The sequence below is a fragment of the Nycticebus coucang genome, chromosome 17 (assembly GCF_027406575.1).
Source record: "Nycticebus coucang isolate mNycCou1 chromosome 17, mNycCou1.pri, whole genome shotgun sequence".
Lineage (NCBI taxonomy): Eukaryota > Metazoa > Chordata > Mammalia > Primates > Lorisidae > Nycticebus > Nycticebus coucang.
In genome coordinates, this window is record NC_069796.1 from 9,020,894 (window position 1) to 9,047,157 (window position 26,264).

The following is a 26,264-nucleotide window of genomic DNA, read 5'->3' on the forward strand; positions in this document are numbered from 1 at the left end:
GATGCTTCTGTGGAAGAGTGCATTTAGGAGCTAGAAAAGGTCAGACAATTCAGTTCCCCAACTCATCTTAGAAAAAAAGTTACATACCTTTAGAGGTGATAGTAATGATATTTAGCAATGAGGTATGCAGCACTTTTTCTAGGATGCATTTGTGGACTTACTGTCTAACCTTGTATAAGACAGCTCTGATGGCCATTCCAGAAAAAGAGTTCCAAAATTGCTTTGAAGGGTGGACTAGGCACTGGCCTTGCTGCCTAGCTTCCTGAAGAGAGTGCTTCAGAGTTGGCTGTTGTGATAGTCAGCAATGAGGGATATAGCACTTTTTTCTAGGATGAGTTTGCGAACTTGATTGTCCTGACATTGTATCACTGAATGTTCTTATAAAAATTCCAGGTGATTCAGCCCTATAATCAGGGTTAGGGTTGTATAGTAAGGTACTTAGATGTATTAATATTTATTTTGGCTCAATGAAAGTTAAATCTAGTTATGATTTGAGTGTTTGTTCCCTCCAAAATGCATGTTGAAATTTAATTGCCATTTAACAGTATTAAGATGGAGACCTTTAGGAAGTGGTTAGCCTTCATAGCATACCCTTCATTGCCTAACCACTTCTCAAAGGTCTCCATCTTGATACACAATTTTAAGTGTAAGTCAGCACAAACATCATTAAGAAGGTGACATTTTAACAAGACTGTAAATGGGGAGCTAGTAAGCCACTTTGATTTCTGGAGAAAGAGCCTTCCAGCCAGAGGGTGTGTCCATTGCAAAGACTGTAAGATACAGAAATGTGTCTGTACTGTTCAAGATGTAGTGAGGAGGCCTGAGTGGAGGGAAAGGTGACAATATAGGGAATGAGGTTAGAAACATAATGGGCAACAGATTTTGGGATGTTGGATTATGGCTTTTCTCTCATTGAAACAGGGAACTTTGAGTTGAGGGGTTATAACACAGGAATGAACATGCCTTGACTTTTGATTTAAATTGGATCGCTATGGCAGCTGTGTTGAGAATGTACATAAGGGAAGCAAGGGTAGAAGCAGGAAGCTATCGCAGCCGTCCAGGATATAGAAGATGACAGTTTGAGCAAGGATGGTAAGGTAGCACTGTTGGCCACAGTGTTTGGCTCCTGGGTATATTCTGATGGTTGAGCCCTTGAGATTTCCTTGGAATGTGGGATATGAGAAAGAGAAGTCAAGGGTGATTTTAAGTTTTTTTGGCCAGAGAACTGGAGGGATGGGATAGGTTTTGAGTAAGATAAAAAGGCTACACATAGAACAGCTTTGGAAGATAGGTTGTTAAAGGTGGTTAAATCAGTCAATGGTGACATAATAGGTTAGATAGTTGAATCTTAAAATTGTGGAATTCACCATTATTTATTTCCTCTAGTCCATGACACTATTAGCAGAATCAGTAATTAGAGTGAGGCACCTTTAATAACATACCCTGTGAGGGAATATAATGAATAATAATTGTTTTGTGTCTGCTACTATAATAAAAACTTGCCGTTTTGTAAACCTTAATATTTTTTAGAAAATAATTTTGGACTACTAGTAGAATAACCTTTTACAACTATTAATCATAATGTTACCTTATTTGCAAAGGTTCACGTTACATCCGTCCCCCAAGTTAAAAGAGTGTTTATACCTCTTATGATAATGTTGGAAAGATTTGTCTTTTCAGTTATTCCCTGAAGCTTATAGATTATCAGACGGAAATAAATTCATTTGAACTTAGGTAGTACTCTGTTGAAGAGGAGGAAATGAATCATAAGAATATGTATCTTTAGTGCAATTTTAATGAAAATATCTTTTAGGCTATTATAATTTCAAAAGGAGAAGTGCAGTTATAATTTATGGAAGCACTTCCTAACTGTGCTGGTGGCATTTACTCTTCTGGGCTCAAGGTAGTACTGTTCTGAGTTTCATATTGATTTGATCAATTAGATTAGATAAATGATTTGGGGGTGTGTGTGTATGTGTGTGTGTAAGTTCCATTAGTTTGTGGAATGTTAAGAAGAATTCCAAGGAGAAATGAGTTCCAGAATTTGGGTCATGTTGGATTAAGCCAGAAGAAACAGTAATATTGACTGCAGGAATTTTCTAAGCCTTTAATATCAAATGCCCAAGAAGGGAAATAGCATATGGAGTACATTGTTTATGAAAATATTGTCCTAACCTCCTTTCAAGGAGCCTCCTGAAGAGACCATAGCAGGATGGAGCATACTTTGGGAAATGATGAATTATAACATAAATTCTTTCTCATCAAATTGGGATAATAACAGATTATATGTGTTAATAATTCTGCAAACATTTTGAATTGCTTAAGTGCTTTATAAACTCAAGGATTATTTTATAAAATACTTCAATTCTAGCTCTTCAGAGTAGAAGAATCTGCCTGCTAGGGCAAATTTTAATGCAAGTGAACTCTTTGTTGGCTGCCTTTGCCTAGTGATGAGAATACCAGAATTTTCTAATCTTTGAATAAACATCAGCTGCTGACTTTCCTATTGTATTTATTTACTAAAAAACACTTTATGCATGTTTGATTTTTAGCTGTCTAGTATAAGAACGTAAGTTTTCAATCAGTATATGTTGAATTGAGGAATTGAACTTTTTCAGTCAGTCCAGAATAATGAAGTTATTTACCGGATTGTAAAATACGGTAAATATTGTGCTTTGGACCAAACACATTATGATAATTTTTGTTGAAAGAATCTCCCTTATATGTCAAATATGTCTAGAATTGATGGTACAATGTAATGAGTTCCTAATTTTAAAATGTTTAGCTATTTTATAAGTAATTGTCTTTACTTTCATCAAATACTTTGATATTTCTAAAATTGCACATTTTGTTTAAGCCCTTTCGTTAGCAAAGCTCACAGCATATATTTATCTTTTCTGTATATCTTACTGAGTTAGTTTTGCTTAGTTGAACAGCAAGATGAATCAGTAAAATCTTGTTTTGTTACACTTTTAACTAACAACATATGTGATTTGTTAGCTAAAAATGTTTACTGTGCCTCAATAGTAACCTATTTTACAATAGTGTCTGATAGTTCAATTTTATGCTTAGGACACTACAATGGATTGAAATAAATTGGGCATCATATTAATAACATCATTGAAGTTTTATCATCACATACTTTCTCCCCTGCTTCGTTTTCTTTCCTAATTTTCAATTTTATTTATTAATTTTTTTAGAGATATGGTCTAACTTTGTCAGTCAGGCTGGAATGCAGCAGCACAGTCATAGCTCACTGCAGCCTCACACTGCATGACTCATACAGTCATCCTGCCTCAGTCTCCCAAGTAGCTGGGACGACAGGCATGTGCTGCTATGGCTGGTTGATTCTTTTAAATTTTTTTGTACAGACTCAGTCTTGCAGTGTTGATTGGGCCGGTCTTGAGCTCCTGGCCTGAGGTGATTTTCTTGACTTGGCCTCCCAAAGTTCTGGGATTACAGACATGAGCCACTGTGCCCTGCCTGTTTTTTTCTTAAAATAACTAATAATAATAATAATTTGAAGCTTTTCCAAGAGGTAATACATAGAGAAAAGAATCAGACTAAGAATCATGAGACATGTGTTGAGCTTTGCCTATGCTGTGAACTATAGTCAGATCCCCTAACCTTTCTGAGTTTTTTTTCATTGAAAGGGAAATGAATATTTATCTTGTTTACCTGACATGATTTCTGTGATGCTGAAATGAGATAATGTGTGTAAACTTATTTTGTATGTTATAAAATACTGTAAGAACCATATGATTCTATTTAAGTTTTTAAAATAATGTACGTGAATTCACATGTAATTTAATTATAATAATAGAAGTTCACTGAGTTCTTAAGTATAAATTGTAAATTTTTCTGCAGGTTTATCTCATGTATTTCTTTTGTGTAAAGTCAAAACTTTAACTTATTTCTTTGAATAGTTAGTACATACACATACATATGGTTCTGAACTTTCCTTTTGAGTCTCTTACAACAGCAATGAAACAAACCTACCAGAAGCATTATATACCAATCCACACCTAAGTAAATGATACGCCTCCTTCCCTTTTGACACAAATGGTAGAGCATGCAACAATATTCTGTGCCTTACTTTTTAAGTGTATCTTTGGTATCATTTTATAATAGTGCACATACAGTTACTTCATTTTTTTCATTTAATAAGCAAGTATTTTTTGAGTGTCAGGTGTCATACTTTTTTAGGTTCTTGGGATGCAGCAGTGAGCAAAATAGACATGATTTTTTTCCCCCCCTGTTATGGGTCTACTTGGAGTAGATAGTAAACAAACATATGTTAGATGGTGGTAAGTTTTTTAGAAAAAAATACATCATGATTGCAGAAAAGGAGCACTGGGAGAAGTTTTCATATGAAGAATGGTTATAGAAAGCTTCCCTGAAAAGGTGGCATTTGTGCAAAAGTTGGGATGAACTAAGGGAGCAAATGCCGAGACCGCCTGCTGTGGGAAGAGCAGATAGGAAAGGCTTTGACACCGGCGTGTGCTGCTTGTGGTGGAAGGAAGGCTGCACAGGGAAGCCAGAGCACTGAACAGAGAGAGAGTAAGGAGGCAGGGAGACTGTGAAGTGTGGGCTTACTAGACCATTAATAGCACAAAATTTCCCCATGGATCTTATACCTAAAGTATATTTATAGGTGTATGTTCTACTGCACATAAATTTGATACATAAATTTCTAATTTATAAAACAAAGACTTCAGTAAATGATCATAAGTGTAACAATTTTCCAGTCATTCAGCTCAAGTTTATCTTTATTTTTCTTTGGTTCATTCAAATGAAGTCATTTTACATCGAAGGTTAGCCAATGGGTGATGCCAGAGACATTCTTTTTCCTGATAATTAGTATTGAGTATGTTGAATACTTGCTTTTCCATTCTTGCGATACTAGACATTTAGTAATATTAATGGTCTAGTAAGCCAGTGAAAGTTCAACCTGGTAAAATTTGTGCCACATGAAACCTGGAAGCAAAAACTTACTAATTTAAATAATTAGAATTTTAATATTTAACTAAAGTCTATACCTGACAGTGTTCTGAGGTTCAGAAACTTAAACTATTTTGACAGTAAAGTCTCATCCTTTACAATCTGCATAAAACTTAAAATGTATTTTACACATAAATTCCATGTAGATACTAGTAGTATTTTAAGGATTTTCACAGAAGTAGCAGGAAAACAAAACAACGACAATGAAACAAACAAAAAAGCTCTAACTTTCAAAGCATTTTTCTATTTATATTTTAACTATTATCTGTGCTCATATTCATATCCTTATGCAGTAGATACGTAGGTCAAATGAGCAGTTGAAATTCACTTTTACATTTGGTTTTATAAAATGTGTATGCACGTACTTCAAATTTGTCTCATTAATTATGGGCTTCTTAATTTCTTAGCATAAGCTGACTGGTCAGGTATTAATTAACCCTAGAAGGATAAAATAAAATGAGAGAGAAGATAACGCTAGGTAAGAATTAAACACCTCCTATGATTAATGCAAATAAAATGAATTAATCACTTCAGATCCATTGATTCAGTCATTTGGGATTGAGCAGTGCTTAATTTTTACCCACCACATGAATATAATGTAGTAGGATTTTGTTTTATGGTGGACCAAAGATTGAATAGATTTAGATGCTGCTGTAAGTTTAGTAGGAGAAATGGAACAGAAGTAATTGATTTAACAAGTAATTGAAAGTTGGCTGAATTTTGACTTGCGTATATTCATGTATTAAAACATTTCAAAATCCAATCTTCAAAATGGGAAGAGATATTTACATGTTACAGATTTGACAAAGGGTTGATAAATAGAGTATACAAATGCAAATGTTGTAATCTAGTTGTTTGTACCCTCACATTAACCCTGAAATGAAAAAATTTAAAAATAAAAATTAGAAAAAACATTTCAAAATGTTTAGGTCTTTAGTTTACCTAGAGATGTGCTTAGCAAATGTTTATAGAGGGAATGAATAGGTTTAAATGTTAAAATAAATTTAGCATCATTTATGCACAACTGTTATTTTATTCATTGTATCAATTAAAACATGCTTTTCTTCATTCCCTTTAATCGATGTTGTTCAGAGCCTGTCTTTGTAATAGCAGAGAAGGTGCAAACGTGGTGATTGGGGTCAAATCTTCCTGGGTTTAATAGCTATTAGGTGAATTTTCACCCTCAGCTTCTTCATCTCTAAAATGTGGTTAACACATAAAAATGGTAAATGTAGAAAATTCATTTTAGTTTATTAAGAAGAATTTCATTAGTGTGTATATACTAATTAGATTTTCCTTCTGTGATTTGTTTAGATTAACTCATTAAAGAGTAGAGAAAGTATTATGTCAATGAAAAAGAAGCTGTACTTCCTATTATAATTTGAAATTTCTTAAAAATTTCTATTCATAAATGAATGCATTTTTTCCTCCATTATAATAATTTAGATTTTTTTTTTGTGTTCATTCAGGAAGTCAGTCAAAAAGCAATTATTTGGTATATAAATTGTTACGTGTTTTATAATTTTTAAAATAATTTTATTTTTATCGACCTAAGAAAAGTTATCCCAGCCTATGCAATTTACTTGCTCATCTCTCTGTTAAAGTGAATAGTGTTTTGTCTTAAAATTTATGTTTCAAGATGTTCTTATTCTTCTTTGTGCTTAATTGTGGGTGGCTATTTGACCACACATGTAGAGAAAGATTTATATATTTTTTATCTCCGAAGTCTTTTGTCTTGAATTTTGAAAATTATTTTATGACATTAATTTCTTTAATCTAAATGAAAGGTTTTATAAAAAGAATTTGTAAATGTTATGATATATTGTTCCATTTGAAATCTAATGAATTTTAAATTCTAATAATTTCCCTCCATTATTATACTATTTTGCTGAAAATTGCTTATCAGGTTAACATTTAAAAGATTAAGGCTTGGTTGTTAATTTTTAAGCCATTGGTTTATTTCACAAATCCAAGATGAAGAATAAGGTCTTAGACTAAGGTAAGGTTTAGGTTTTCTCTGTCAGAATATGTGGAGACATCTTTGAGAATAGATGCTAAGTCTTTTAGAAAAGTTCTTAGGGTTGCTTGAACAATTATTTGATTCTTGGGAGGAGAAACAACTCAATCAGAAAGAGTCCATATACATTTAAATTATGTATTTAATTATGTGGTAGATATTATAGGGGGCTCTAAGAATGTATACAAGTTTAATCCTTTTGCTAATCTGCCTTCTTTTGAAAACAAATTAATGTGTAGTTAAGAAACAAGAATCTTCAGATAGACTAAGAGAGAACACTTCACCCAAGGAAGCATGCACACACAATCTTAATACAAGAATATTTTAAGGAAAACAAAAGATGATTCTGCATGTTAGATAAATATCAATTCAGGTCTTAAACTCATGTTATATTGAGAATGAGCTTCAGATGTATTAAATATTCAAATATAAAAATTAAAGCCATAAAACTACTAGAGGAAATATAAATGAGCATTTTTCTATGTTGGAAAATAAACCGAATTAGAATGCAGGGTAAAAACTGACAATAAGGCCGGGCATGGTGGTTCATGACTGTAATCGTAGTAGTCTGGGAGGCTGAAGCAGGTGGATTGCCTGAGCACACCAGTTCAAGACCAGCCTGAGCCAAAGCGAGAACCCTGTCTCTAAAAATAGCCAGGTGTTGTGACGGGTGCCTGTAGTCCCAGCTACTTGTAAGGCTGAGCCAAGAGAATCACTTGAGTCCAAGAGTTTGAGATTGCTGTGAGCTATGACGTCACTGCACTCGAACTGAGAGTGACAAAGTGAGACTCTGTCTCAAAACAAAATGAAACGAAATAAAATAACAGTAACAAAAACTGACAATAATATGTACTGCAAACATGACAGAAGATTATTTGTAAGTATTATTTATTATTATAAGTAGGTCATCCAGATTGATAATTAGAATATAGGAGAAGGCTAAGGAAAGGGTTTTGAAATTTTAGAAAGGAGAACTTAACGTAGTGTAGCCAAGAACAGTGGGAGCTATTGTGGGAGCTAAGATGGGGTTAGCAAGGGCTAGGAAGGTATCTGGTAGGCTAGGTGTGTAACTTGAAAGAAAAAGCTTTAGTTGTCCTTTGAGATGTTTGTTAATTCAAGTGCCAGCAAACTTTTAGTTTTTACAATTAGCCACTTTTTGAAACTCTGATAGTTAAATGACTTTTGTTTCTTTATAATTAAGCAAATCTTTATGGAATTGGCACATTGTTCTTATTCCATCAGGGACTTTCGTTTATTTTTTTATTTTTATTTTTGGCTAAGGGATAAATTAGTTTATACTAATTAAAACTTAGTTTTGGAGGGAACTCTCTTCTTTCCTCTTCTCTTTCCTTATCTTTATGGCCTTTAAAGGAAAAATCAAGAAAGGAGGAAAAGGAGATATGTGACAGAAAAAAGGTAACAAGAGAAACAGGTGAGGGGGCAAGAAGATCAATGAAAGTGAGGGAGATGAAAGATAAAGGACAGGAGAGGAATAAAATGCAGAAATAAGAGGCAGTAAAAGAACAGAAAGGAATGAGAAAAAGGCGACACTGACGAGTATGTGAGGTAAGCGACGCTTTCATCCCTCTTCCTTCAACACCCTCCTGTCCCCACATTCTCCTGCTGGACTCAGGGTCCTGTCATACCGCCCTCTTCCCGCCCCCAGCTTCTCTCCTCCTCTGTTCCCAGGGTTTCCATTTTTTTCTGAGTATTGACTTGAGACTTTGTTTCTTTTTAAAACTGGGACTATCAAGGTAAGAATTTATAGGCAAAAGGGATTGATTATATTGGTATTCTCAATGACAACTTTTTTTTCATGTCAGATGGGTAATGTACTGATATCATCACAAGGTTTGAGAGAGGCACCTCTCAGCATTTTTTGGGAGAGGGAGGAGAAATGTGAAATATCTCCAAACAGAATATCTGAAGTGTCATAATTTATTGTAGCATTTGTGGGTATGGAGAGAGTATGGATGAGTTATAGACTCGCAGCATACACAGTCACTTTCATTTATCTATTTATTACATTGTAGTTGTGTAGACATAGCTTACATTAGCAGTGCTTAATTATTGCAAATATGTCTATGCTTTTTGATATTGTAGCTTTGTACAATTTTATTACTTATAAAATATTCACAGACTCTGTCCTTTATCAGGTGTAGATGTATTGTTAGAAAAGGAAACTGCTAGATGAATGTCGTGTGTATGCATGGCTGGGTGACACAGGGTGAAAGTCAGGTCAACATGGAGACTTCTCCTGAGATTTGTTTTCGTCCTCTTTTTGTGTATAATGCAGAAGTCTTACGTAGACTTTTTCTGTAACTGAAGTCAGTTTCATACCATGTTTGGCCATATTTTCAAGGATTTAATTTCTGTATTAAATCTGATAAAAATTAATTCACATGGGATTCTACATTTTGAGCAGGTATCATTTTCTAATATGATATATCATCTTTCATTTATATAATTGTCTTGATATATTAAAAATGTATTTAATAAGAAAAGTTCTTTGCCAGCTCTTTTAATAATAATGTAATTCTATTTCAAAGAATTATATGATGATATAGAGATGATATATAGACATGTTGATTCTGACTTTTCACTAGCTAGTGTTAACTGTTAAGAAATTAATACATACTTTCTAGCATTTGATGACAGCATGCAATTTAGAGGTCTCATTTTAATTTAGTAGTTGCTCATTATAATTTTGAAAATTGTGCTGAGGAATTAAATCATAATTGTTTCTATTTTGGAAGATATGCCATACTTTTAAGGTGACGGAGTAATTAGTGCAAGTACTTAAAATATTGGTACGTGGGGAGTAAAATGAGCATAGATTAGCCATACTAGACTAATGAAAAACACTGATCTTCTGTTCTTCGTTGGAATATGAAAGCCTAATTCAATTTTTATTTGTGTTTCTTAATGGGCTTCTTGGGTGATATAGGGGGATCTTGCCTTTCTCTTATTTCTAAAGTCAGAGATAGCTTTGACCTCTTGCAGGTATTCAATGTTATTTGGTATTAGAGCACTAAAAACCAGAGAACACAAGGGAATCTTCCTGTACCCTTCTAATTTTCCTTAGAATCCATCAACTGATTAGCAGGAAGTATGGAAAAGCTAACGCTTTCAGCTTCAGCTTTATCATTTTTAGAAAGACAGATTCAGGGAGCATGATGTCTCCAAATCTTGGTAAGCAGGCTTTTGTTTTTTGTCTGTCTATCTATCCATCCATCCACCCAAGACAGAGTCTTACTCTACTGCCCGGGATAGAGCATCATGGCATCAATATAGCTCACAGCAACCTCAAACTCTTGGGCTCAAGAGATCCTCTTGCCTTAGCCTCCCAAGTAGATAGGCAGGCTGTTGTTTTAAATTGTTAGCAGAAAAGACTGTTGCAGCTCTATAAATATGTAAACTTCACCTTGCAAGACTTTTTGTAAAGATTTAGTATTTCTTAATTTATTTACTCATTTCTTCATTTCCTGTCTCATTTATTCCCCTGCGTATTTGAGGTAGCATTGAGGTAGTAGCTGATGATACCAAAAGTCAGGAAAATATAAAAATAAAATAAAATTAGAACCAGGAAGAATATAGGTTATAACAAGATACCAAGTCTATAGTCATAGCATGTATGTATAATTTATACTCTAGAGCTATTATTTTACCTTTAAGCTTTCCAAAAGCTAAAATGAGAACATAGATAAAAGTCATATGTGTATAACACTCTTACATAATAGAAAGTGTGTCGCAGTAGGGGAAAAAAGCTTTTCATTGTGTTTATCTCTAATAGAATTTCTTACTGGAGGCTTTAACACTGACTGTTGTGGTGACAGTGCCCTTGACAGAATCGTTACAGCTAATGCAAGAAGGAGATTCATAAGGCCATCTCTTGCAGAACCTAAAGTCTATCACTGGAAGTGGGAGGCCATGACATCAAAAGTCAGTTCAGTGTGGGCCGAAGGATGCAGCTGGCTACAAATTAATGCTATCCAAGAATATAATCTAGACTCTGAATAATGGATGAACTGAATGTGTTTTTAAAAGTATTTTCATAGTTCTGCTTTTTCTGTCAGCTGAAGTTTGGGTATGTAATGGATAACTGTATTCTATGGGTAGAGTTCTCAATTGCATATATTCTATACTTGTTTGATGGTAGATCTGTAAAATTAGAAGCATTTATTAGTTATTAGCTGAATTAAAAAATTTTTAACATCTATATTTTCTTTGAAAATTATTGGAAATAATTTACATATTAAAAATAATTTTTATCTTTGTAAAAACATTTTTATTTTTGCAAAAATTATTTAAATCTTGCCCCTTATTAGGATTGAAAAATGTTACTGATGATTGAAGGGAAATTTTCACTTTCAACTGTGCTTACAATTTTCATTATATGTTTTACTTATTGATATCTCACTATTTCTACTTAGTTACTATTTTTTTTTTTTTTTCGAGTCAGACTCTCATTTTGTTTCCCAGGCTAGAGTGCCGGAGGATTAGCCTAGCATATAACCATTTCGAACTCCTGGGTTCAAGCAATCCTCCTGTCTCAATCTCCAGAGTAGCTAGGACTATAGGCACCTGCCACGACAGCCTGCTTATTTTTTTTTTTAGTAGAGACAGCGTCTCACTGTTGCTCAGGCTGGTCTCAAACTCCTAAGTGCAAGCAATTGACCTACTTTAGCCTCCCAGAGTGCTGGGATTACAGACATGAGCCACTATACCTGGCTATTACATGGTTATTCCTAATTTTACTTTGTAAACTATTGTTGTTGTTGGTTTTATGTAAAAATCAATCTTTCAATAGATTTTAAAGACAAATGAATAGAATGCTGAAATTTAGCTATTGTATAAAACATGTTCTATTTTAGAAGGATGATTTTTCTTAACCAATTTATGTAGTGACTATTAAAATTTAAAATTTCCTCCAAAGATTATTCATTGAGAGACACTGAATTTGAGTATAAAGCCTCAAATCTTAGGTTGTTCTAATATATTATTTAAGAAAAATTGCTCAAAGGAACCAACCCATAATTACTATTTGACTGTGTGCTAGATATATAATACATCATTTTATTAATTACTAAGAAACAGTCCTGCAAAGGAGTTTTTTTAACCCTTCAGAAAAGAATATTGAAACTTGAAGAGATTAAGATGGAATTTTATCAGAATCAGAGTGGCAGATTTAAACTTAAAAATTTCTAAGGTGAAGTTTATATTTTATCCAAGCAGGGTTGTGTGGTTGCCGAAGCAATAAATGTGTAATCAAAGGGGCATTAGTTCAAATACATGATCATAGGCAAAATCACGTAATTTCTCTGAGGTAACATTCCTTATTAGTGAGAAGTGGCAAGTCATATAAGCCTCACAGAATTGTTTTGAAAGGTAAGTGAAATATATTGCAAAAATATTTAGTACAGTTCCTGGTATATAGCTAAGTTCATTAAGTGATAGCTATAAAGAAAGAAAATGGTACCTTGATGTCTCTTAAATGTGTTTTTTCAATATTTTATATTGGTGACTACATTTCAAATTAACATATATATTCTAGTTTTATCTTACCTAAAAATAAGAAATTACCAGCAGGTGGGGCTCAGTATTAAAAATACCCCAAATTTCTGAAATTGAGACTTTTTATCACCTTATATTTTAAAATAAAATAAATGTATACAGTTTGAAATTTTATTTATTGATTTATTTATTTTTTAGAGACAAGAGTTTTACTTTGTCTCCCTCAGTAGAGTGCTTGTAGCATCAAGGCTCATTGCAATCTCAAACTCTGGGCTCCAGCTATTCTCTTGCTTCAGCCTCCCAAGTAGCCGGGACTACATGCATCTGCCACAACACCTGGCTATTTTTTTTTTAAAGACCGTTTTTCACTTGCTCAGACTGCTCTCAACGTCCTGAGCTCAGGCAGTCCACCTGCCTTGGCCTCCCAGAATGCTAGGATTACAAGTGTGAGCCACCACGCCCAGCTCAGGTTAAAATTTTAAATAGATGAAAGTTTTTCATTTTTATCATGCCTACCAAAAGTTATCACCCTGCAACATAGTTCTTGAATATGTAGAAATAATGCTTTAGTTATTCTTATTTTAAATTTTTCATTTTATCTGGTGTCATAATGAGGTATGACAGGCATTAAGATGCCTTATTTGCATGAATAAGGCATCTTAATGTGAACTTAATTTATAAAAGTTATCTTAGAATTTGATCATTTTTTTCATTAAAGTAATTGGACTGATAATCTTAAATTTAGCTGTCAAAACCCTCAAATCTGCCACTCCCACGGTCTTTTACTTACCAAAGTGACTGTGTATCTTTCAATCCAGTAGATCATGCATGTGTTACCTTCAGTCAACTACCTAAGCCAGAAGCTTGGGAATCACCCTTGTGTTCATGCTTGTCCTCAGTTCTCACATCACATCAGCAGGTTCTCTTGGTATTATGCATATTCCAAATGTGACCTCTTGTCAGCATCTCCATCGTATTCATCCTAGTTATCACCACCATGAGATGCAGTTTGAACTGCTTCAGCTTGCTTCCTTACCCTACACACATTTTACTCCTATGCGATAACTAGAGTGATCTCAATGTGTAAATGAGATCTTATATTTCTACCACGTGTGACCCTGTGTAACCCAATGAAATTCTGGTTCTTTACCATAGCCCCACCTGTGTGATGTTGCTTCTTTGTCTGCTCCCGCCATGATTTCCTGCCACTCTTCCTCATCTGTCACACTCAGTGTGCGCAAGCCAATTCTGATTGAAGTGCCCCAGGAACACAAGTTTCTTCTGCTTTGTTTCTCTTTAATACTCTTCTCCAAGTTCTTCACATGATCAACTGCCTTCTTTTCATAATTTCAGCTCAAAGGACACTTCTCTGAGGCATCTCAGACTAGCTGTAGTGGCCCTCTAGGGCCTCCACCCCCGACATTGTTTATCCTCTTGCCTTCCCATTGTGTCTCACGTACCCCTCTAGCATCTCTACCAGTAGTACTACTAGTGCTCCCGTGACTGCTGCTGTTACTACATGGTAGGTTAGTTCTAAACATTTCCATGCATTAAATACTAAAAAAAGTATTTCTATGTCTTTCCATCCTCATTTGAGTCTGATAATTGTGTGTGTATGCATGTATGTTTTTATTCTCTATTTTCTTCTCCCATAATCAATCACCGCTTGCTCCTCATGCTGTAGCTCTAAGAAGATAGATACTTTCACTATGTTTACTACTATTTTCTCTGCCTTGAACATTGCTTGCTATAAAAAGGAGGCTTAGTACATAGTTTTTGGATATTGGACAAGCTCTTAGAATTCATATTAGCAAACATTCATCAAATATTTATGTAAAATAACCTCTTAGGGGAAAGGAGCATTTCAGTGGAAGAAACACACCTGACTAATTATTTTAGCGTCCTTTTATATTAAGATAATAGAGTATATTGAGTAATATTCTTAAGTTTTAGAAGAGATTTTGACATTGTTTATTTACCAAAGGTTACTAAATGTTAAGTCACCACTGGAATGGGAAATGTGCACTTAGCATTGCCCAAGAACAGATGTGAAATTAGAAGTCAAAAGATAGGAATAGGCAGGCATTTAGGTGACGGTAAAAGTATAATGATCAAGGTGCATCAATAATTGGTGACCACATCTCTCATGTCCTCCCATAAGATATCTTGAAGTTGGCTCGGCTCCTGTGGCTCAAGCAGCTAAGGCGCCAGCCATATACACCTGAGCTGGCGGGTTCAAATCCAGCCCAGGCCCGCCAAACAACAATAATGGCTACAACCAAAAAATAGCCAGGCATTGTGGCAGGCGCCTCAAGTCCCAGCTGCTTGGGAGGTAGAGGCAGGAGATTGCTTGAGCCTAGGAGTTGGAGGTTGCTGTGAGCTGTGATGCCACAGCACTCTACCCAGGGCAACAGCTTGAGGCTCTGTCTCAAAAAAAGAAAAAAGGCTATCTTGAAGCTATAATACCCAGGACCTGTGAATGGTACCTTTTTTGGAAATAGGGTTCATAATTATAGTCTAGTTAGTGTGAGGTCCTTAAGGTAAGCTCTAATCCAATATGACTGGTATCTTTATTAGAAGGGAAGAGACTAAACATATAGGGAACACAGATACGTGACCACAGAGGCAGAGATTGGAGTTGTGCTGTCAGAAGCAAAGGAAGGCCCAGGGCTACCAGAAGCTGCAGGAGGTAAAGAAGGTTCTTCCTGTAGGAGTTTTGGAAGGAAGGAGCAGTGGCTTCATAAACACCTTGATTGCAGATTTCTGGCCACCGCCTCCAGAATTCTGGGAAAATAAACTTCCGTGGTGTTAAGCTACTCAATTTGTGGTACTTTTATAGTAACTTTATGGATAGAATACAGCATCTGTTATGATCATTATATTTATAAGCGTTCTAAAAGAGGGACTGCCTAGTGAGATAACCAGATGACATTAAATTTTTCCATCTGTGAAGAGCAGAACCAATGGGTATAGATGATGTACCCAACATTAGATCCTCTGTGTGCTAGATCAATAACAAGATATCTAGTTTCCTTAGAGTCTATAATTTTTACTACAAACATTAATTTTGATTTGTTATTTTTAATATTGATTTTAGATTTAATGTTTTATGATTTTGTGAGCCTGAGTAAGTGCCTAGTACCTACTAAATGCTCAGTTAATATTAAAGGAACAAATTAAATGGGCATAAGAGAGAAATTTATTTATTTATTTTAAATTTCAGAATAGGGCAGGGGTGCACACATTTTGGTTACACAGTTTGCTTTTGTATATTTTAAGTCAAAGTTACAAGTGTACCCTTCACTCAGAAAGTGTACGTATACCTGTAGTGTGAATTAACCCATCTCATCCTTCTCCCTCTAGCAAAAGAAACAAAATAAAAAAGTGGTTACCAGAAAGTAAAAATAAAGGAAATTATACAAAGAGGCAAGACTTAAAATTCTTTTATAAGTGTATGTCTAATTGTAAAGAAAGGCAAAGAGTTTGAAGAAGGAGGTATCTATGTTAGAGTTACGCACAAAGAAAGTTTTACTAAGACTTTTGACTCTTCCTTTTTTTTCATACTGGTTTTCATCAGGTCCCATGAACTTAGGTCCATTATGTTCTTCCCAGTACGGAAGCATGATACTTGCTATCTAGTAGTTGCTTTGTATTTGTATTTTTAAATGAATGAATAAAGTAGGGATTTATATGGCAATTAAGAAGAAACTATAAGACATATGTGTATTATTTCAAATTCAACATTTATGGGTTTTAAGTATCCCACTCTATTGCCTGTCTAACTCTGCCACCTCACTGTGTGTTGATAAGCATAGTACATTCTTGCTGCAGGAAGTTTTAAATTTTTATTTCTATTGGGATTATAGAGACCATTTGCACATAATTTAAATTCTTTCATTTGGAAGAGAAGGATTATAAAATATTGGGGAGTTATACCTCAATAAAAATAATAATTTAAAAAAGCATTGGTAGGCGGCCCCTGTGGCTCAGTGAGTAGGGCGCCGGCCCCATATACCGAGGGTGGCGGGTTCAAAGCCGGCCATGGCCAAACTGCAACAAAAAGTAGCCGGGCATTGTGGCCGGTACCTGTGGTCCCAGCTACTTGGGAGGCTGAGGCAAGAGAATTGCTTAAGCCCAAGAGCTGGAAGTTGCTGTGAGCTGTGACTCCACGGCACTCTACCCAGGGCGACAGAGTGAGACTCTCTAAATAAGTAAATAAATAAAAGCATTGGATTAAGAAAAGCACTGTTATACAGCTGTCTGCAAGATACTGTTTGAAGAAATGCTTGAAAATTTGGTCTATTCTCATAATCTTCAGATCCAACATCCTAAAATAAGAAGACTTCTATGTGTTGTACAGGAAGAAAATAAGATGTTTTTATTAAAAAATCAACCAGAAAAGAGATTTCTTTCTTAGTTAAAGGATCTTCACTTAATGTATGAAGATTTTTCTCTTTGTCACTCAAAAACCAAATAACATTGGTTGGCGGTGTCTGTTCCTTTAATCCAGAACAGCCTGGTGCACTTCCATGCCAACAGGGGGAGACAGTAGGAAACAGGAGCCAGGTCTGTGCCTCTTTCTGTCTTGCTTTTGCCTCAGAAGGGAAGGTTTGTGAACAGACTGACTTCTGTGTGCCCACCATCCCTAGTTCTGAGCTAAGTTTTGAGATGGAGCGGCGGAAGCAGTGTCTGCACTGTGAGGGTCTGCTGGAGCCTGGGGTTGTGTCCCAGTGCTGTAAGACCTGTGCTTTAAAGCTCAGTGCCGAGGCTTCCACGTCAGAAGGCCACAGGGAGCAGGTAAGGGGAGGTTCTGTCTCAGGCCTTCGTCCCCCAGGCCCAGACATTATTGAAGAGTCCAGAAGATCCTCTGTTTTATGCTCCTGCTTCAAATGGGAACAATAATTTTCTTGACTTTTGAATCTGGTAGTAAACAAAGTTCTTTCAAACAATGCTGTCTGTCAGTCAGATGCCAAGACAAAGCCTTGAAAAAAAAAGTGGCTTATTTTCCATTTTTATTTTATTTCATTTGTTTTTTAAATTTACTCTCAGATTGTAGAAAAATATGTCTTTTCTAATGTTCCAATACATAGACAGTTAAAAAATGTAGTTTTGTGAATATTTGAGTAGAAACATGGGTCAGTTTAAAATCTGTGATGGCATTAAGATTTCTGTTTTCCAAATTTCAGTTTCTGTACTGCCTGGTGAGCTCCATTTAACCTTCATGTTTTTAATTTCTATCACCAAAGGAAAATAATAATATTTTTCTTAAACATAGGTATTGAATAATTGGTGACAATAACTGATAATACAAAACTGAATAATTCAACACTGCATTTATAATCAATTTTTATGATTTAACTTAGTATCTTAGAACACATAAATTTCTTAATCTTTTAATGTATAACATATAATTTCTATGAATATTAGGAATAGAGCCTTTTCTGAAATCTGTTGTGTTAGTAAAGAATTAGATTTACATCTTATTTTGCAGTTTAAAATTCATTACCTGCATTCTTTGAGTTTCTTGTTTTATGCTCCTGTATTTTAGGCTGTCTTTTTCCAGATTCACTATATTAGGAAAACCAAATTCCAAACTTCAAATAAGAATGGTAAATGCCCAAAAATACTGTTCCGTCATTTTCCTTTCATGCGGTGAGAGTTGTAATAGATATATAATTCTTGTTTTAATGTTACTAAATGCAATCTTTATTTGGATTATGGTGTTCTAAATATTGGTGTCCTATACTCAATGGATAAGTACTATTCATAAGTGTAAGGACCATTACTTATGTGCACAAGTTTTGTGTTATCTTGATTTATAGATTCATAAAAATATTTGTGGATATAGTCGTGTCCTATTTATGTTCAAAATAAGGTAGCAAAGATTAAAATTTTATTATTTTCCTATTTTACGTAAATTTCAATTAGAGGAAATAGGACAATAGTTTTTGTGTTGATGGCTATCAGCCATCATTTAGGAAGACATTAAATATAGGGATGAACACTCTTGAAATTTTAAAACAATTTAAGTAAATACTTACTGAACTCTCACTTGTAAACTTCCATGAGTAACTGTGATGATTTATCATTGGTTATTAGCTAATGCTGACCTACATATGATGAAATTTTTTGACTTATGATAAATCTACAAATATACTTTTAAACATTTATCATTGTCAGTCTACCCAGTAAGATATTACTACCTTCGCTCATATTCATAATCACAGACATACATATTCAGAGTCACACTTAATAGCTTATGTGGTGTTTATACCCCTGAACATAGGAGGATTCTGTATTCTCATAGCGTCCCTATTTATCCTCACTTTTTAATAGAGATGTTCTGACTTCTTTGGTTTTTATTTTCTAGTTTTCATGACGTGTCCAGCAAATCCTTATCACAATTAGATACATACTGACTCACAAGAGTTAATTTTAGAAGGAAGTTGTCCCTTTTCCAGGAACTTGGATTTTCCTGGAAATGGGACCAGTCAAGGCCTAGTTTTCTTCTGGTGAGCCCTAGCCCCCATGCTGCTGTGTAGAGAGTATGTCAGTCGTAGTGACACTGTATTATAGATGGCAGATCCATTCTTTATTGGGCTTTTACTTCTATCACCTATTTTCATAGGTGAGGGAAGGGAAGATTTTTTAGTGAAAGTTCTGAAAATATTTTACTGTGGCCTCTGAAATCTCATTCTGGTATGCAAACTTCCTTTCTAAGAGAAAATTGCTTATTCTCTTAGATTCCATATAACTCAATGTTGAGAAGTGGTTCTTAGAGCGATTTTTTGTTGTATCTTCACCTTCATGAGGAAGTTTTTTGTGTTTTCAAGGCTTTTGGAATTTCGTTGTACCTCATTCTCTTCCTTCTCATTGGTGAAATATGGTGAAATATTTCAGAATTCTGTTCATGCCTTTTCATTCATTAACACATGTGCTTTCTGGTTCACTCATGCTCTCTTTTTCTACCCTTAGCTAATTTGGGATGACTTTAGCATTCATGTGGAGGACCAATCCAAAACCTTAGTTTCTACATATATCAATAAAAATAGTATTGACCAAGAGCTGGTAGCTATAAACAAATTACATCAAAAGACTTTTTCTTCTAGAAGAGGCAAAGGAAAACTCTTAGGCTCTTCTTGTTTCTCTTGAGTAACTAGCACCAACTCTAGATTGCTTGCTTTGTTTTGTGAAACACATTTTATGAAACATAAAAATTTATTTGTATACTTAATTTTAGACATATTTCTGCAGTATATAGTTGAAAGCAACTTGATAAAAGACTAAGTAAAATTTTGGTAAAAATAAAAAACATGACTTAGCACAGTATTTGTGGTTTCCTTGTTATTGTTTGTTTGCACGTTTTAGAAGGTGACATAGGTGCTTATTGTGGCACTAAGTTTATGAAGTTAGAATAATTTTAGTGCATTAGTTAGACATTGTGGTGGATTCCAATATTTAAAAATCTGTCTACTACATCTTGTCTTTTTAAATGTCTGCGTTTTGAAGGCATAGTACTTTCCTTCCTAGTAACTCCTTAGTATCTGGTTGAATTCTTAGGAAGACTTAATTACCCCTGCTGAATAGTAGCTATGACACAAAGTGTTTTAAAGTTGTGTACTTATTTCAGTGGCTGATGATTTGAAAATAGTGTGGTATTTTTGAAAACAGTTAAATTCATGAGTTCTTGAAATTTATTATAGAACTTAACTCTTTTATAAGAATAAAAACAAAGATTGTAAGGAGTTGATTTTAAGGGCTAGTCTAATATGCTCAGGGAAAATGAGATAATTGTATGTATTTCAGATCTATCTATTTGTCTGATTTAAGGTTTTTACTTTAGATACTCAACTGCTAATTTCTAACAAAAGATTTATTCTGGCTATAAAAGGGGTAATTTTTGTATAGCATGTCCCTTGAAAGAATGTGTGTGTGTGTAAACTGTTGCTCATTTTTTAAAGAAGAGGGTGAGAGGGAGTGAGAGGAAGTAGAAAGTATAGTCAGAGTTGTAAAATAAACCAAAAAGATAGATGATAGTTGAAGATTTTAGATTCTTTGTCTAATCTTTTAGCCAAATAGTCATTGGGGTCTTTATAACTTACTTTTTATTTTGTTTTCCTATAGCTTTAAAAATATTTTATATTAACTTTATTCTGATTAATAAATATATCTGTAGACAAATGAAAACATTGAAAAATGATAAAAATCCACCCCAATATGTAAACTGTAGTGCCCCGCGGGGGCTGGGCACAAAGGAAAGGCAAGAAATGTTTTTTTTTTTTTCTGGTTTCCTTTTTCACAATTGTTTCTTTCTTTCTTCTTCTTCTTTTTTTTTTTTTTAATTAAATCATAGCTGTGTACATTAATGCAGTCATGGGGTACAATGTGCTGGTTTTATATACAATTTGAAATATTTTCATCAAACTTGTTAACATAGCCTTCATAGCATTTTCTTAGTTATTGTGCTAAGACATTTATATTGTACATTTAGGAAGTTTCACATGTACCCTTGCAAGATGCACCATAGGTGTGGTCCCACCAATTACCCTCCCTCAGAAATGGTTTTAAGCCTCTTTACTTAATCACAGCAGGTAAGTATTTCTACATTGCTAATTTTATAAATGTATATATCCTGTAGTAATTATTAAAACTGACTATTTTGTTTGTGATAGCAAGAGAGCATTGGTTATCTTAAAGCTTCTCTTTGACAAAAAACATTTTTTTGAATTAAGGAATCACACAAAAATAGGTGGCTCTATTCCAGAATGCTATTGCTGATCCACTGTACGTGGTTAACAGAACCAATGATAAATACTGTACTAGATGAAGCAACGTCTTCTCAGTCAATTCCTGTCATGAACCAGATGTTGTCAGCTGGAATCTAGACATCATCTAAAACACTATTTACTAGAATTCAGAAATCTCTCTTTATATGTTTGACTTATTGCATTATTTCACCTACAATGAGGATGGTTTTTCCTTTGCATTTAAGTTAAGAGAAATAAGGTACATGAACATTGGAAGGAATTAGGCTTATAAAGGAGATGATTGATTTTTTTTTTAAGCTAAAGGTGAAGTCACCAAAAATGGCTTGAGTAGAAATTTAGAATTTTAAAAATAATACAGATTTCTCATTTAATCATATTTTTAAAGAGATTATCTTCATAAAACAAATTGTATATTTCTGTCTTCTCAAACAGTTCAAAATGAACATAGTTTGACTTTTTCTTTATGAGTCAAGGCTGTAAGACTTTGCTTTGCAATTACTTCTGTTAGTATTTTGTATCTTTCTCCCCCAATATTTTAAAGTATTTTTAACTTTGAAATGAGGTTATATTCCTGGAAGAATTTTTTAATCCATAGGTATTCTTATTCTATTACCATTCCCCTCTTTAGGAGAGAGCCCATCATTACAAAGTTATAAGAGTCATCATTCCTTGATGGCCAGCCATTTTGGGTGACATCACCAAAAATGCTTGGTGCATAGTTAGTGCTCAATAAATGCTAACTACTTTCAGTGATATATCTATTTTTAGTGTGTGTGCTTTTTTTTTTTTGGCAGTTTTTTTGGCCGGGGCCAGATTTGAACCCACCACCTCTGGTATATGGGGCAGGCACCCTACTCCTTGAGCCACAGGAGCCACCTGATAAATTTATTTTTTAAGCAGGTCAATATTTTTTCAACAGAGACTTCAAGTGGTATATTATGGTACTTCTTTTTGACATAACCCCTAAAAGTTTACAAATAGTAATATTACTTGTAGTGTTCTCATGTATTTGATGATGATTAAAAGATAATTTGGATTTATTAAAATGATAATATTTATTACAGCAAGCAATTCTTGGGCCCAGGTCTCGAAATCCCCCACAAAGACCACCAGGGAGCCGAGTCCGATGCAAAAGCAGAAGGGCCTTTTATTGCAAGTTCGAACTTGGGCTCCCAGGGACTCTGCTGCAACGGATCCAAGTCAAGAGCCCCGAGCTCTGGATCAGGGGGTTCTTGTGGTCCTGCGCAGCGGGTGGGCGTGCACAGCTTGAAACAAAGGGGGCGCTTCTGGATTGGTTAGGTGGGGGATCCCTGATGGGTGGGCAGTTGTCTCATGATTTCAGGGCATTGCCTGGGCTTGTACTGAGTGAAATGGCAGGGAAAGCGAAACTTAACTCTTAAGATGGTGTTGGTCTGGTTCTTTCACAATAATTTAATACAATTTAAAATTTAATAATAATATTACAAAAATAAACTGCAGAATATCTGAAACTGGGTAATTTAGAAGGAAAAGAAGTTTATTTAGCTCACAGTTCTGCAGGCTATACAAAGAAACGTTGTACCAGCATCTGCTTCTGGTGGGGGCTTCAGAGAGCCTCTGTTCAGGATGGAAGGTGAAGGGGGACCAGGCATGTCACATGTGAGGGTGGGAGCAAGAGAGCGGGGAGGTGGTGCCAGCTCTGCTTGCTGTCACAGCAGAGCACCAAGCCACACTTGAGGATCCACCCCACGACCCAGACATCTCCCATCAGGCCCTGTCCCCAATACTGAGGATTGAATCTCAGCGTGAGATTTGGAGGGCTGAACCCCACACCATATTGGTGCCTTACAGAACTACTGTGAGATTTAATGCATCTAGAAGTCACTGAATGGAGCATTGTAAAATGTAGATCTGAACTTCCTGTGTTTACATTCAGAGGCCTCTCCTCTATCCTAGTGTTTAATCTTTAATAGAAATAAAAAACTGTGGTTATTTTGACTGTCATTACTATTTCATAGTTTTCAGTCATGTCTGACTTCTGCTTTCATCGTTCTACGCCAAAAAATGGCTGTGAATGTTTGTGTGTGTCTTCATACTAGCAGCATCCCTCAGCCTTATAATCATGTTTGATAAAGATTTATTGGTCTAGTCCCCTTTATTATATTCTTGAGATATATTAAAAAATAGCACATCATTTCAGGTATAAATGTACCATAGTTTTTATATATAAAGTTATAAATTTGAATGTCGTAATTGTTTCAAATGTAAGAAGGTAACACCTTAGATTTTTGAATGAGTGATTCATGTCCAGCATTCTGTTTGCTTTCCTTTGTGGACATAATCTAAGCCATATGGTAGAGTAGAAGGGAGAGGAAGCCAAGAGTTAGGTTTGTCACCTTATGTGTGTCTTGGGCAAGTTACTTTATCTCCTTGAGGTCATTATAATGAAATGAAAAGGTTGAAGTAGAGAATCTTTAATATAGAAGGTTTCTTTCTTTCTTTCTTTTTTTTTTTTTGAGACAGTCTCACTTTGTCACCCTCGGTAGAGTGCTGTGATGTCACAGCTCACAGCAACCTCCAACTCTTGGGCTTAGGCGATCCTCTTGCCTCAGCCTCCCAAGTAGCTGGGACTACAACTCTGCCACAACTCCTGGCTATTATTTGTTGCAGTTTGGCCGGGGCCAGGTTCAAACCCGCCATCCTCGATATATGGGGCTGGCATCCTACCCAGTGAACCACGGGTGCCACCCATGTAGAAGATTTCTTCTACAACTGATTATATATAAAACAGTTTTGTTATATGACTGTTTTGTGAAAAAAGAGTTATAAGATAAAAATTATGGCCCAATAATTTTTACACTTATTTTTATTGTTAATCTTTTTAGTAATACCCTGTCCATATGTGCATAAACATATATTCAATGATTATTTTAGGCTTGGGAGTTGGTTGCTTTTTAAATTCCTTTCTTTGTTGGTAACTTATTTAAGAAACAATATTGGACCCCAAATATGGGAATGAGTTTCAAATCACGTGTGGTAATTATTGTGAAAATAGAAGCTAGCAAAGCAAATTAAAAAGTTAGTTTTCCAGATACTGCACTGTAGATGAGTGAAAAGAGAGAGGAAGAAAGTCTAGTAACCTTGCTACTGATGAGATGTAATGTTGCTGTACAGTTTCCTGGAATTTTCAGATTCCTGCTGAGAAAACGTATCTTTGAGACCACAGCTGTATTTCTGGTGGTGGATTTGGGGGCAGAGTGTTTGGTTTAGGCATAGATAGGTTCTAAAAATTGGGAAACGAAAGATTAAAAAATGAATGTATGTACACTTTTAATTTTATTTCATAGAATTTATAAAAATAATGCAATTCTTGACCAGTTGTCCTGATTAATAGATTTCCTACAAGGGTAATTTTCTTTCTGTGGACCTTTAGAGTAGCTGATGATTACTTTATAAGGTAAATGTATAGGTATTCCTTGCCAGCTGTATGTTAGTTGTCTTAGGCTGCCATGACAACTGTGTTTCAGTTTTAAAAGATTTATTTTCCTTTTATAAGTAGATATATGTCAAAAACCTAAAATGTTAAGTTGGCGTATGATTTTGTTTGTTACAATTGTGATATGTGGAATTACTTATTGGAAAAATTAAATTACTAATATATATTCCAGGGAAGCGTATTATTTTAATAAGTCACCCAAATCAGATTACTTAATAAAGAGAGTTTTTGAATTCTAGCAAAACTCTCCAGATACTAGCTGGATCTGTCCAGAAGTTTGAACAGTGTCCTCAGGAATTTGTCTATCCTCCTTTCTGAGCTCTGTCTCCTGCAGTGCTGACTTCATCTCAGGCGAGAAGTGCCGCGGCCCCGTCGTGAGGCTGTTTCTCTCAGACAGCACTTAGAGTCTGCCTGACTTCCTCCTAAAATACATCTCCTGGTTGGATTTATTTGCTGATAATAGAAATACAATATTATAATCACTACATTTCTTTTTTTTTATTATTAAATCATAGCTGTGTACATTAATGCAATCATGGGGTACAATGTGCTGGTTTTGTATACAATTTGAAATATTGTCATCAAATTGGTTAACATAGCCTTCACAGCATTTTCTTAGTTATTGTGTTAAGACATTTATATTCTACGTTTAGGAAGTTTCACATGTACCCTTGTAAGATGCACCGTAGGTGTAGTTCCACCAATCCCTCCCTCCACCCATGCTTTCCCCTCCCCTCCCTTTCTCCTTTCCCCATATTCTTAGGTTATAATTGGGTTATATATATATATTGAATGAAAAAATATATATATATGAAAATTAAAAATATAAATATATATATTCATATATATATGAAATGAAAAATATAAATATATATATTTATATGAAAGCTATAAATTAGTTTCATAGTAGGACTGAGTACATTGGGTACTTTTTCTTCCATTCTTGAGATACTTTGCTAAGAAGAATATGTTCCAGCTCCATCCATGTAAACATGAAAGAGGTTAAGTTTTCATCTTTCTTTAAGGCTGCATAATATTCCATGGTGTACATATACCACAAATTATTAATCCATTTGTGGGTCATTGGGCACTTGGGCTTCTTCCATGACTTAGCAATTATGAATTGGGCTGCAATAAACATTCTGGTACAATTATCTTTGTTATAATGTGATTTTTGGTCTTCTGGATATATACCTAGTAGAGGAATTGTAGGATCAATTGGCAGGTCCATTTTTAGATCTCTAAGTGTTCTCCAAACATCTTTCCAAAAGGAACATATTAGTTTGCATTCCCACCAGCAGTGTAGAAGTGTTCCCTTTTCTCCACATCCACGCCAACATCTCTGGTCTTGGGATTTTGTGATGTGGGCTAATCTTACTGGAGTTAGATATTATCTCAAAGTAGTTTTGATTTGCATTTCTCTGATGATTAAGGATGATGAGCATTTTTTTCATATGTCTGTAGGCCATGTGCCTATCTTCTTCAGAGA

At 34.8% G+C, this 26,264-nt stretch overlaps 1 protein-coding gene across 3 annotated transcripts in view; it reads left to right on the forward strand.

Moving 5' to 3' along the window:
* The window catches only part of FER (FER tyrosine kinase), a 392,818-nt gene that overhangs the window by 117,947 nt on the left and 248,607 nt on the right, over positions 1-26,264 (forward strand). Inside the window, exon 1 of one of the 3 annotated variants that reach the window (XM_053566755.1) lies at positions 17,201-17,329. The exons of the other annotated variants lie outside the window; for them this stretch is intronic. Within the exon in view, the coding sequence (XP_053422730.1) occupies positions 17,201-17,329 (129 nt within the window). Of the gene's footprint in view, positions 1-17,200; positions 17,330-26,264 lie in introns of those variants that run through there. 3 annotated transcript variants of the gene reach the window in all.